The sequence below is a fragment of the Erpetoichthys calabaricus genome, chromosome 11 (assembly GCF_900747795.2).
Source record: "Erpetoichthys calabaricus chromosome 11, fErpCal1.3, whole genome shotgun sequence".
In the NCBI taxonomy this organism is placed as follows: Eukaryota; Metazoa; Chordata; class Cladistia; order Polypteriformes; family Polypteridae; genus Erpetoichthys; species Erpetoichthys calabaricus.
Window position 1 is genome coordinate 14,257,323 of NC_041404.2, and position 14,881 is coordinate 14,272,203.

Consider the following 14,881-nt stretch of genomic DNA (forward strand, 5'->3'; position numbering starts at 1 on the left):
AATATTTCTTTATACACAACATTTGTAGTAAAGATGGTGTGTTGTCCTTGAATGAGTTTTCCTTGGTATGGAGTATCTATAACTTCAACTTTAATGTCAGATGAACGCCGAACTCTTGAGAAGGCTACATAAAGTTGTCCATGTCCAAATACAGGCTCAGAGAGGTATATGCCAACTCTGTCCATGGTTTGTCCTTGGGATTTGTTGATTGTCATGGCAAATGCAGGTTTAATGGGAAATTGGCGTCGTTTAAGTGTAAAAGGTAATTCCAGGTCAGAACTTGTAAGGTCAACTCTAGGAATCAGAACAGTATTGTTAGAATGTGATCCTGTAAGTACTTTTGCTTCAATAACATTGTCTGTCATGGTGTTGATGACTAAATGTGTACCGTTGCATAGACCTTGTTTAGTATTAAGGTTTCTTAATAGCATGACTATTGTCCCGATTATAAGGTTAAGATTGTATATTGGTAGTCTGGCTGGGTTAATAGTGTTTAAATATTCTAAGGGGAAATTAAGATGCTCATTCTCGTCTTCAGAATCAACATTGTCAGTACTTAGAAAGAGGCGGCTTTCTCCAGGAAGTAACGCAATGACCTGATTATTTATGCGATCAACGTCAATATTCTTTGGACATAATATAGCCCGTTGTGTTAATAGTGGTATCTAGTCTAATGTGATTGCTGTTCCAAACACCTCCATCACTAAGTCGTCGCAGATAAAGGCTTGAGGGATCTGAATAATATCTGGGTGAAGTCCATATGTATTGGTAAGGTTTCCATCTCCTAGTTGCAATAACCAATTGGTATATTCTGGATCTGGACATCGCATGTTTTGTACAAAATGTATTGTCTCAAAGTAATGCCAATTGTCTGCGTATTTCAAACAGGACTGAACAATAGCTGAACGCATGGCATGTGGAACAATAGTGGACTCATTACAGAATGCGTTGTCAGCCAATTGGCGGAATTGTTTAGCGGCTGTTTGTCGTTCCTTTCTTTGCCGTTTATCTATTGCCTCTGCTGTTTGAGAGGCGCATTGTAGGCGCCTGCGTTCATTAATTGTATTCAGGCGGGCTCGTTTCTGTATGTCCGTTAGTTGAGATGTTTCGTTTTGGAGCCGTGACTCCTTTGGTTGCATTGTTTGAGAAGCACGTTGTAGGCGCCTGCGTTCATTGTTTTTATCCAGGCGGGCTCGTATATGTAGCCCCGTCAGTCGAGCTATTTCTTTTTGGAGCCGTGCCTGCTTTGCTTGCGGCATTTGAGACGTGCGTTGTAGGCGCCTGCATTCATTGATTTTATCCAGGCGGGCTCGTTTTTGTATCTCCGTCAGTTGTGGTCTTTCATTTTGAACCCGTGCCTGCTTTGCTTCCGCAGTTTCAGATGCGCGTTGTAGGCATCTATGTTCATTGTATTTGTCCATGCGGGCTCGTTTTTGTAGCTACGTTAGTCGAGCTGTTTGGTTTTGGAGCCGAGACAGTTTTGCTTCCGCGGTTTCAGACGCGCGCTGTAGGCACCTACGTTTATTTTTTTTATCCACGCGGGCTCGTTTTTGTAGCTCCGTTAGTTGAGCTGGATCGTTTTGGAGCCGTGACCGTGACTCCATTAGTTATCTGTTGTCTACCGTTAGTAATATGGATAATTGCACTTACTGTTAATACGGAGCGTTTTCTGTGGTTGTACTGTTAATAATGCATCACTGTAATGTGATTCACATATGCTATATGGTTTGGACGTGTGAGGATGCCGTATGTTTAATACGGAGAGTTTGTTTATTCTTATTACCTGGACCATGCTGTGTAGTGTGGACCTGCGCCTTTTGTACTTTCTCACGCCTTCCGTACTATCTTTGTGGACCTTTGCGGACTCCGTAGTGTCTTCCGTTTGACTCTGGGGTGCAGTGCAGAATCCTCTTTTCTATGTGGCTGTGTCGTTAGTCGTTAGCTATGGGCGCGTTGTTGCTTCATGTCTTATTTACGTTAGTTGAGCTCTTTCGTTTTTGAGCCGTGACTCCTTCGTTCGCGGTGGATCAGACTTCGCTTGCGGTTTATGAGATGCGCGCTGTAGGCGCCTGCACACTATGTCTCCTGGGTCCATCGCCGTGTACCTGCGTCCGTGCCTTCCGGTTTACCATTCTTGGTTAGTAATATGGATTTTTTGTTTGTTTCATCTTTCATGTGTCCAAATCTTGTGTGGGTGTTGAGTGATTAACAGCCCAGCCAAGTTTTTGGAGCAGCATGTTAATGGTGGCTTTGGACTGCAAGAACTTTTTTAAGTTCATGATTGATTTGAGAAGGACGGCCGCTCCAAACGTATCTCGTTACGTAACGACCTAGCTGGTAAACGCCTACTAGTGCTACTGCACATGTGCAAGGCTCAGTTTTAAAAAAAAATATGGCGTCTTCTTTGAGCGGTATGTTTTCGACCCAACAACCACCAGGACCATCACTTTCAGGAGCCCCTGGGCAAGCCGGTTTGTTAGCAGCTGGAAGCAGAGGTCACAGCAACACTCTTGTTGATGATCTTGAGGCGTCTCTTGAGGCTTGTTTTGCATCCCTTGTAAGCCAGGACTACGTGAATGGCACTGATCAGGAAGAAATTCGAACAGGTGTTGACCAGTTTATACAAAAGTTTCTAGACGTCGCCAGACAGACTGAATGCTTCTTTCTGCAGAAAAGATTATTATTCTCTGTACAAAAACCTGAGCAAGTTTTAAAAGAGGATGCATCAGAATTGAAAAATGAATTACAGAGAAAAGAGACCTTAATTCAAAAACATCTAGGCAGAATACGTCACTGGCAGCAGGTGCTTGAAGACATCAATATACAGCATAAGAAGCCTGCTGAAATGGCTCAGGGTCCACTGGCTTACCTAGAACAAGCTTCAGCAAACATTCCTGCCCCAATGAAACAAAATTAATGATGAAAAAGGAAGTGGACTTTTTTTTGACTTAAACTGTATATTTTTTGTATCTTTTATATATTAAAGTAAAAAGCAAATACAAAAAAAAAAAGTTCATGATTGATTTATTTGTAGTTGGAGAGTGAACTTTTTGTGTGAAAACTGAGGCCAAAATGAGTATACATACTGTATACATTGAGAAGTGTAGAGTAAATGTTAATTTGCATAATAAGCTACTCTTGGACAGGAGCTTAATATGAGCGATATATTTTGTCTGATGCAAGAGCTGGTTTTTTGACTAGAGGCTAGTAAACTCCCAAAAAAAGAATAGGAAAGCCATATTCTTCAAGTATTAGGCTTATATAGACCTTATTGAAGTTTAAACCAGTGGGAAATAGGGGCACTACCTCATTAAAAATAAAGGTTCTTGGGGTACATCTACTTGGGTTTGACATGCACTAACTCAATTTGATTATTTCATAAATAAGTTTGGTATTTTTTAATTAAGTTTTTACTTCACAATTATGGCTTTGTACAATTTGCTCCAACACTTGATTTGTTAAGTGAAGCTTTATTTAGTATGTTTTTAACCATACCTCCCCAATTGTCTTAAAATGACAACTTATAAGTCATAAGTACAAATGTAAAACAAAAGTCATATAACTTACCAAAAATGCCACTTCAAACCAGGAAAGGTCCTGGTTTCATACGTGTACAGTATATGGCATAAATATTATTGCATATGTGGCAACAATTTCTTCTGTACTACTGCTACTGAACACATTTCTATTTCATTTGTAATTCTGCCGCTCACTTTTAGACTTCCATCCCTTGGCTTCTCCTTATGGATTGCCCTTTCACCTTGTGCCTTTTTTCCCATGACACTCCTTACAATATCTCAGTTTTTCCTTGATTTCCATCTCTACCTCAGTATTCTACCACTGTCTTTCCTTGTATCTCGGCAACCTCTTTTTCCCCAATATTAGTGCATTAGAACAATTTAAATGAGAGCTGCATACATCTTCTGTTTTCAATAAAGCATACTTCCTCTCATTCCACTTGCCACTCTCATCTGCTGCTTCTCAAACTTCATTCTCACTTGCTACCAACATCTCAGAAAATTTACTTCTCGTAATCTCCTCCTTCAACTTTCAGCCTCAATATATACTTTCTCTTGCTTTTCATCATGTCCCTGCCTAAAAGATCTCCAACAGCCAACAAATAGTCTTTCTATTCCTTGTACTACCATATTCAAATGTCATTAACATTTGTTTTCCTTAAACATGGTGTATTTCACAACTCTTTCCACTGCCTTACCCAGCTCCAGAATGCTTTTGTCCTGCATTTTTAGTACTGAAGCTAAAGGCCCTCTGCACTCCCTTATAACCATCAGGACTAGCTCTAACATGTTGCCACTTAGTTCAGTCAGTTTACGAAGACAAATGTAGAATCAGTTATCAGTTTTTAGTCAGTGCTGGGAGATAGACTCATACATACTGCTGCAGCTCTCATGCATCTACTCCCTGGTGGAGTGGTATTATTTTATTTTATTAATGTGTTGTAACATTGGTTGTGTTTCATGAAAAGTAGTGTTGTTTTGCTTTTTGTACCTAGTTGGAGTAGCGCTCATAATTTCTTTATTGTAACTGTAAAATAATTACAAAGGCTTTTTTTCTTCTTCTTCTTCCTCTTATTACAAGTCTTCAAACTACTGGTTTCTGTGGTCCAGTGGATTTGCAAACAGTACATATCTTTTCATGAAGATAAGCCCTCACATCATGGTGGCAGTGGGGAGGTGCTCCATCCTGCTGGAAATAAAGCTGGTTCTCTTCCACAGACTCCTTCTTGAATGCGCGGCTTGACAAATTTCTGCAAGGTCAAATTAACAGACCCAGTTGCAGTGTTGTCTTAATAAACACTGTATTTATAATCATTCAAAATGAGTATACATTTTTGGAACACCCTGTATATTGTTCTGTTCAGCACTTTCATCATATTTCACATTATGCTCCCAATATTCCAAGTTGCAATCTTTATATTCCCTCCTTCACACTTTTTAGTTATGATCTTTGCTATAACTTCCTTGCTACCAAACCAGTCTCCCAACAGTACATCAGGTCTAGGACTGTCATAAACCATCCTTCCCCCACTTGTGGTTTAACCTGGTCCCTCAACTTTCCATTTGATGTAGGCAGGTGGACATGCCCAGTTGTACTATAGCTTGCACCCCATCCATGCTTAGTTACTCTTATTTGTGTATGTCATCATCAAAAGGGTTTTAGAGTAGAAGCTTTTAAGGTAAGATTTCCCATCTGATGCCAGCGTTCTTTAGTCACTTTTTACAACACATAAGGAGGAGGATGGCCTTGTTCTTAATCCAGGTCACAATGGCTTGCAAATATTTAGACTTTAGATTAGCTGTAATTGTACAGTAAATCTATTTAAAATGTAGTTTTGAAATTAACAAACATTATCAGCACATGGATCAGTGTTTAAAGTCTTTTTAACAAAAGATTATGGTCTATATTGTCCTAGATATTGAACACCTAAATAGGGTTGCTCTGATCGGTCAGCCGCAGATCTAAATCAGCTGAGTTTCATTAAAAAAAAGTCTTGACTGACAATGGGTAAATTGACCAATCACCAAAAAAATCTTTTTAGCCCCTCTTTTCTAAGCTTTATGGTAATTTAGTTAGTGTCTGCTTTACGTAAGGTATTTTGATAGTTGCCTTCTCAGGTGTTAAATTTATCCTGTTCATCTGAGCAAAATATTTGTTTTAAAGTGATACAATTTGTTAAATGTTCTTGTAAGATTAAGTTAATTTTTGTTTGTGTGGGCAAAATATAAAATCCACAACACTACACTGACTGTTGCGACACATTTAACTTTTTCAGAGTTGTTATGAGTGGAAGAAGATTTATTTGACTTGGGTATGAGCATGAAACCATGTATGAGCACTGTCTTCCCAATTTTCTTGGAATTAGTGTGGGTGGAAGGAAAATCATTGAACCAACAAAATTTTAAAAAGAGAACACATTCATTTTTGTCATACTTACTCACGCTGGTAACAAGTAGCTCATGAGAAACCACAAATTTAGTCTACTTTAACTTCAGAAATTACACTCTATTAATTGTGTAGTGCATTGGAGGAGAGTTGCAAAGAGATAAAATACTTGGATATCTGAACTGCAAAGCTTTAATACTTGCGCATTAAAAGAAGGGTTCACCAGTTTCCATAGAGAGTGATCAGAGAGTAATGTATTAGTGTTGCAACAGTTACTTATTTCCTTTTAACACTTTGAAAATATGAACAGATTTCATTTTCTCTTTCTTTTTTATATTAAATTCTTGATTTTTTACTTTTGTCTCCGGGATAGATGTTTTCCACTAAGCAAGATTCATCTAATTTGTATTGTCGTTTGTTTTAGTTTAAGGTATTTTAACATATCACATGAATAAAGTGGCACAATCAAGGTAAATAGCAAACATACCACATGTCCACCTATTTGATTACAAACACACATACAAAGCAGCAGTACTTAATAAGGTTGCATTACTTTCTTCCCTTTTTTACCATGTTCTTTGGAAGATGCCTGTACCTAAATTCAAATTCACATTTTGTCAATTAAATGTATAATAATGTATTTAATAATAAACATTAACACAAAAATGTATTAATATAATTGTGCCAATTGTTTTCCTTATACAGCAGTTTGTGGTTAACGGACCTTAACAGCTGAATTTCCTTTTTTATCACAGTACTAGGGTGTTGTACTGTGTTAGCCATTATGAATGTAGTGAAAAGTCAAGCAAAATGACACCTTTTATTGGCTAACTAAAAAAATTACAATATGCAAGCTTTCGAGGCAACTCAGGCCCCTTCTTCAGGCAAGATTGAAGCCAATAAAAGGTGTAATTTTGCTTGACTTTTCACCACTTTTTTATCACTTATTTTCTTAAATTGTTTGGAAAAATCATCATTTTTATATTTAGTAGTGAAGTTTATTCACCACAGTTAGGAGTATGTTCAGAATGGTAGAGAACAGTTAGGTATAGTTTTTCAGTCTACATTGTCAGTCATATTTAATCCTTTTTTTAATAAGTTCCATTCAGCAAACTCTTACTCCTACACTACCACCTGTTTTTGCCTTTACATTTACATTATTTGTTGATGATCTTGTCATTATGTAGAGTGTGACTTTAATTAAATATGTATTTATTTCATGTTAAATAAATGTTCACATAAGTATCTAAGCTTATTTTACCGTATTTCTGAAAGGTTGTCAGGGGACTATATGTGTTTTCTGTCTCTCTCACACACACTCCAATCTTGATATCTTGTTATCCAGTACAAATGTAGGGCTTGTGTCTTGGTTGTTTTTATTTTACCATGTTTACATTACTGTATATTACATCACTCTGACATGATTTATTTTTTATACTGGAGTGTTGTCCTAGTCATTTTGCTTTAGGTGTCATTGTACCAGTCAGTATGCTTTAAGATACGTATAATTTTACATATGGTCAAAGTATCATATTTGGAATCTGTGTTTAATATACATCTTCTAGATGCCCCTGGACGCATCTTCAATGATGTTCCTGGAGTCATGGGGTGTTTTTGGTCTTTCAAGATCAGACATCCTCACCCAGGTGACCCAGCCGGGGTTGATCAAACCACGACTTGAGTCCGAGTAGCAGCCACCCATGGATCAGCCATCTTAATCCAAAAACATCTGGTAGCTTTCAATGCGACTTCACTTGCAGATTTAATGGCCCTCTTCATTGCCTCTCCAGCAATGCCCAATTGATTTAGGACTTTGCAGCGTGAATCTCCTGCAAAGCCTCTATAGCCAACCTCCATGGGCTTACAGACCATCTTCCAGCCTCTGTCCTGGCACTTCTCCACCACTTCCTGGTACTTTGCATGATTTGTCTAGTTTACTTATTCCATGTGGTCCTCCCATGGTACTGTGAGTTCTAGCATGATCAGGTGTTTTGTCACCTCAGAGATGATGTCTAGCCAGAGTGATGTCATGACTATATGTTGCGGAAACTTCAGCTGTTTATCCAGATCAACGTGTAGCTGCCAGTTGGAGGCCAAAGAGAGGAGGACCATCCTTGTTTTTGGTTGTGGGCAGGCTTTCTCTCCAGCTTTCACAAAGAAGATCCTCTTTATGGCATGATGATATCAGTATGCTGCTGCTGGAGTATGTGAATTTCCCCTTGGGATTAATAAAGTATCTATCTATCTACATCCATCCATTTATCCATCCATCCATCCATCCAACCAACCAGATAGCAGTCACTATACTCTTGACATTTGCCCTGAGCACCTGGTAGTGGTGCCAGCAGTAGCAGCCTTCCCCAAGGGCCTTTGGGTAGCTGCTTAGGAGATGTTGTAAGGATCCTCTTCCAAAGGACAGGAAAGTGTCTCAGTTTTGCCCCAGATGTGTAGGTTTGCTGGGCTAAATAGAGCATTGTAGACAATCTGTACAAGGAACCAAACACAGTGGAAGTCTTCCTGCATAATGTTAGACAAGGTAATCCTGCTTTGCTGTACACTCACCCACCTTGTCCTTGCTCCCTGCCGTCTGAGCCCCACTACCCACCAACTCTTCCTCCATGCCTGCTGTAACCTCTTACTGGGTAAGATGGTGTCTCTCCTTGTCCTAGGCCTTCTCAACTTGCGTCTTTGGGATGTTTCCAACACCCACTCTACTCACCAGTGCTTTTTGCCTTAGGTGTGATTCTGCCACCTTCGCTGCTTTGTTTTCCCTCCATTCTCACCCTGTCCTTCCTTCAATGCCCACTAATGACACCTTATGGTCACTCTGCTGTAGGGCTTCTCTTGTGCGTGCAATCATAAACTCTTCTATAAGGCCACTGAGTGGAAAGCTGCAAGATGTTACTGGTCCCATACAGAGCTGCGCTGCTGAGACTGCGGAGGATGCCAAGCCACATGCAGAGAAAACCACTAGTCCTCCTTTCAAGGGACTCAACTGTTGTTAGTGGAATCGCATAAATCAGCAGAGGCTACAGGACTCGAGGTGGGATGGAATGTTGGAAAATCCACACCTTGAATCTGCCAAACAGGCCCGACTTATCGACTGGTGAGCCAGGCTTTGATGTCTCTCTGAATGGCAACAGTGTGATTTAAGCTTGAGTCAAAGAGCTTCTCCAGACTCTTGACTGGTTGTTCTGTTGTGGAGGTGATATAATTAGAAGCAGAATTTGTTGACTACCTTGCACTTCTTCAGCACCATAAACCTTGACTTGGTGGGCTTAAATCTCATTCTAACCCAAGTGATAAGTCCATGTAGGATCTACCTACTCCCTAGTTCCAATGCTGTTGTAATCGTCAAGTCATCTATAAATGTGCTATTGGGGGGCTGGCGTACACCCAACTTAGTTAGGGGGCCTCTGCATTCCACTTCGGCCAACCTTGCCACTGTGTTCATGGCTAGGGCAGAAAACATAACGGAGCATCTTCAGTGATTTTCCAATCTAATAAAACATAGAAAATTTAATTTAAATGTTTCCCTTCCATAATGCTTAAATGTGCTTGAACATGTCTTAAAATTAAGTCTTTAAGTTATTAAAGTCCAGAGGTACACGTAAATTCACATTTCAGTTTTTGAATATAAGAGAGTAAATATATTAAGAAATGATTCCTCACATTTGTTATCTATCTATCTATCTATCTATCTATCTATCTATCTATCTATCTATCTATCTATCTATCTATCTATCTATCTATCTATCTATCTATCTATCTATCTATCTATCTATCTATCTATCTATCACGCAAGTCATAGTCTTGCACCTAAGACGCTAAGTCAACAGACTTCAGGAAAACCAACTTTATTCCAATTAAAACAGGCACAGTCAGGGTCTTTATTCACATGGGAGCTACCACCTTAATACACACAGATACAGCAAACAATTTGTAATGGGGCCAGTTTAGAATGTTCCCCGCATCAACCATCGGCCGACCAGTGTGTTATGAGGTGAGGCTATAAACCTACAGTTGCCTCACGGACGGAGTAGCAATCTCATCCTGTGTTGACAGAGTTTTGGCGCACTGTGCAGTTGGTGGACTTTCGTGGTCTCAAAAACCTCACAGTACATACAGTACATTCTTTTCTGAATGTTATGTAATTTTGCTGATAATGTGACAATATTTCTTCCATCCATCCATTATCCAACCCGCTATATCCTAAATACAGGGTAACGGGGGGGTCTGCTGGAGCCAATTCCCAGCTAACACAGGGCGCAAGGCAGGAAACAAACCCCGAGCAGGGCGCCAGCCCACCGCAGGGCGCACACACACACACACCAAGCACACACTAGGGACAATTTAGAATCGCCAATGCACCTAACCTGCATGTCTTTGGACAGTGGGAGGAAACGAATATTTCTTTTATGGTTCAAATTATTTTAAAAATAAAATAATTAATATTAATGTTAAGGACTTCATATGCAAATTTTTATTAAAAGATTAGATCATCAGAATGACTTATCCGTGGAAAAGGTGACTGTTTTTCACTACCTGGATCGGTCCAGGCCACTGTTTTTTCCATTGTGACCAGAGTATCAGTCATAAAAAAAAAAACCCAGTTGCGCATAAGGTGCTTGCATACCAATTTAATTTCCTCTCTGTGTTTGATTCTTTCATTCATACAGGTTTGTTCAGGGGATTCTGCTTTTCATCCACTAGGACTATCATATAGAATGCAGTATATTTGAATATTTGTAAAGTTTGAATATTCAAAATTAAATTAAAATTTTCAAATTTTTTGTTCACTTTCTTGCTATTGTGTGACTTGAACTTGAAAAGCAGATTCCTCCAGCATAGAGACCAACAGCTGGCAGTCTTAATGTTCAAGTGCCATCAAATTCTTTCCTTTTCAATGTGTTCCACATACCTGACCATCACATCATCAAATACACACTTACTCTTGTTACTGTCAGTGACGTATTAGAAGTACTCCCAGACACTACATGTTTAATCAATTCTTAACAGTATGTTCAAAAACATGTTGTATGTAGGCAGCTGGTGATTGTCATCGCTCAATATTTGCGTATATACTGCAAAGAGACTTGGAAAACAGGAGGGATAGTCAACAGCAATGTTTCTTCTAAGGACTTGCGCAAAAATACTTAATTTTTAATTAGTATAATTTTTTTTCAAATCATTCATGATCAAATCTGTCATCTTGCAAAATGTTTTAACAACATCAGATGCAAGGCAAAAATCAAACTCAAACATAAGACATTCTCAAAAAAGATAGAAGTAATGCCAGAAATTGGACACTGCATCATTGCAATGTAGGCACTTTTCAAAAGGCTGTCTACAGAGGGCAGAAACAAGAATATGTGTGGGCGTAACATGAATGCAGTATGATGAGGGGAGGCTGTGTCTTAAACAGCGAGTTAATCTCAAATTCATAATCCAGCAAACTGCAGTTAATTTTATTTAACATGCTGTGTACAGTTGTGTGCGTATTTGCTTTCACATTTTACAAAATCTGGCTTTTGTATCTTCAAGACGAGTTTCACTTCACATATCATTTTGAATAAAAAATTATGATTTTTTTCTAATTGTTACAAACTTTTTTCAGCTTGATGGTTGATACAATTTTTTCCAAACTACCTTCTCTGATTTAACAAGTTGAACTAAGATCAAACATGTTTGCATTCTTCTTCAGATCTGTTAAATTGTTAAAATATTTGGTCATTGAGCTTTGCTTCAGCTGGTTTCATAATAATTTTTTAATAATTGATTACAAGGAGAAGGGCCGTTATGATGTTCCTTGTTTGTAAATCTCAGCAGGGAATTTTCTGCCATGCTTCTTTGTGCTCAATTGGAAACTGTGCCCTGAAACTTAAAGATGTGCTCACCTGCTTTAAAGAGGGATCATTCTGCTGTTGCTATATCTGTCTCTCTATATGTTCATAAGAAACAACTCAGCTCTCAGTGGATGGATTTTGTTTTGTTTTGGCAGACAATATTCTTCAAGGAATTTTGTGAGGACAGTTCAGTTTTTGTTCAGATACATCAATTTGAACACACTATACAAAGTTTAGAGATTTCAAAATCTCTCACTGAAAGTATTTTGTTGAATTTGTGAATTCATATATCTTAAAACATAGAAACATTATGTGCGACTTTAGCTACAGATTTGTTTACTCTTTCAAATTTCAATTGAGAGAGGTCATTTAAACATGTATATTTTCATTGTTTATATTTAATAGCTGCTCATGATGAAAAGAATGAAAGAGACAAGGAGTTATGTAAGCATCCTTCTGTAAACATAATAGGAATAAATACAGTACATACTCTGTATTTACATCACTCTAAACACAACCTCACATCTGCATTAACTTCACATTATAATGACACAATATTTCTCTCTGGCACTATCATATATCGGCAAAGTTCCAGAACTGCTGTATGTTATGGTCTAAAGCAGCCAGCGATCTTACTTTAAAAAGTAAACAGGAATTTACATTATCCATCTGGTTATTTGTTTCAAAAATATTTTCTATGTTGCAGATTTCAAAAATTTGAACTAGAGTTATTCACAGACCTTCCACAATCAGCAACTAACAATAGGACATCAATCAATGTCATTTTTACATCACTTGATTTGGAAACTGCTATCTGTGAAAGCTATTGAGCTTTCATAAAGTACTTTTTTGTAAAGTACTGTTAAAATGCACGAATTTAAAATAGTCTACTAAAACATTTTACTTTACTGTTGTTGCTGTTATTTTTTAATATGACTGATTGTTACAAAAATATTTAATAAAGGAAAATGTGAAAAGTGGCCCTTCAATGAAGTAACTTAAAATTCTCCAACTTTCAAATCTATTAACTAAATCTCTCAGTGCTCCTAAATGTTAAACAATGCCTACATTTTCTTATTTTACTTGTTAGTTTTTAAGTATGTGATTGTAATTTCAATTTTCAGTTTTCTTTTTCTGTCAGCATTTAGTTTATTTTATTTAACTTTTTTGTTGTTGTTTTTAAAATTAGTTTATGATAACCATTATAAAATTGTTCCTGACAAAGCCTCATATGTAGAAGTGTTCTTTTACATACACTATGAATCATTACAATAATTGAATTTCTCATAATTTCTGAAACCTGAAACATCAAACAGCCCTCAGTGTACATTAAAGAGATTTGAGGGGACTGTATCTGGAAGCTACAAAAACAGATGAAAGATTATGTATAATAGAAATAAGAACAATTTGCTAACAAACACAGGTCAAAACCAGGAATAAAACAGATCTTTCATAAAGCCAAACAGGGAAATTAAAAAATTCTATGAAATATTTAAAAAAACAATCAAAGTTAGGCTGTTTGGAAGTAAATCATTTAGAAAAGATGTACACAGAATTCACTGTTTCTCCACAAACTTGGACAGTCAGATTCCTGTCATCCTGCGTGACTGGCAGGGACACACCCCCTTTCTATCAACAGGATTTCAGAATGATGGAATCCACCTAAACAAAATGTTGTTGCTCTAAAATCAAATAAACAAGGCAGTGCCAAATTTAAAGTACCAAAAAATTACTTCAAATCAAGAAAATATTTTTACCCTTGGAATCTCCAATGCTTAAAACATAAATCCACCCTAAAATAAACTGTTAGAAAATGTATCAAACACAGAAAAATCACCCTGGTAGCAATTGACTGACAAATTACAGAGAATGTCATGAGAGAAACCTGTGTGACAAGCTTTTGTCAATTCTTCTTTTTTACTGAGTAAAAAGCAATTTATTAAGGAAATATATTCATGAACTAAAAGCCAGCAGAATAAAAATAAATAGTGAACTTTTATGTACTGTATATGGGACAGCAAAAGTAATAAAGAGAGACACATCAAAGCTCTGAGACTAATAATTAAGTTATTTTTTAAAAATAAGTATAAAAAATTAGAAAATAGGTGAATGAATACAGAGATCAGAGCCCAATTAATTTATCTAGAAACAGATGTTTCCAAACTGAATGTGTCACAATGCAACTTGGGGGATCTTGCGAAGGTAGTGTTCCAACTTTTCACTTTCATTTAAAAAAGGATTTTTTTTTTCATTTCAACTTTCAACAAATCGGCAGTAGTGTTCTAAAATTAGCTAAAAATACAATTCAAATACTGATATTAAAAATATACATATGTTGGAATACATTGTAATAAAGGTTAAATATTCTGTGTGCAATAAATACATTTGTACTGCATGTGAATATTTGTACTCTTTTGTCTGTGATGCATCTGTGAAGCATGAAGAACTTCTGATTCATTCACAGTTAATTTAAAAAAAAACAGCTGAAAACTGTGGCCTTACAAATGTGATGCTTGAAATCACAGCCCTCCGCAAAAATGGCTTTCTGTGTGTGCACTAAGTGACCCATTAAAAAAGATTAAAAAATACACCAATCAGCCACAACATTAAAACCAACTGCCTAATATTGTATTGGTCCCCCTCATGCCACCAAAGCATTTCTGACCTATTAAGGATTGGCTCCCTCAAGACCTTTGAAGTTGTCCTGTGGTATATGGCACCAAGAATTTAGCAGCACATCCTTGAAGTCCTGTTAGTTGTGAGGTGGGGCCTCCATGGATCAAGCCTTTTCTTCCATTACATCCCATAGATTCTCAATCGGATTGAGAGCTGGGGGATTTGGAGGCCAAGTAAACACCTTGAACACTTTGTCATGTTCCACAAACCATTCCTGAACAATTTTTGCAGTGTGGTAGGGGGTATTTTACTGCTGAAGGAGGTCACTGCCCTCCAGGAGTACCATTGCCATCAAAGGGTGTACATGGTCCGCAACAGTCTTTTAGGTAGGTGGTACATGTCAAAGTAAAATTCACATGAATGCCAGAACCAAGGGTTTTCCAGCAGAATACACCTTAGGTCATTATATGGCTTCTGCTGGTTTGCCTTCTTCCCATAGTGCATCCTGCTGCAGT

The 14,881-nt window shown here is 37.7% G+C and overlaps 2 protein-coding genes across 2 annotated transcripts in view; both read left to right on the forward strand.

The window, feature by feature from the left end:
- ubtd2 (ubiquitin domain containing 2) overlaps window positions 1–14,881 on the forward strand; it is a 157,212-nt gene that overhangs the window by 87,208 nt on the left and 55,123 nt on the right. The gene's annotated exons all lie outside the window — the stretch shown is intronic.
- LOC114660191 (mediator of RNA polymerase II transcription subunit 28-like) lies at window positions 2,374–2,978 on the forward strand. The gene has a single exon (XM_051933756.1). It carries the CDS (start codon window positions 2,393–2,395, stop codon window positions 2,915–2,917), a length of 525 nt encoding a protein of 174 aa, XP_051789716.1. The 5' UTR covers window positions 2,374–2,392; the 3' UTR covers window positions 2,918–2,978.

What these genes read in the sequence shown, in the direction of transcription:
- LOC114660191 (XM_051933756.1), top strand. Translation starts at nt 2,393, where the DNA reads ATGGCGTCTTCTTTGAGCGGTATGTTTTCGACCCAACAACCACCAGGA.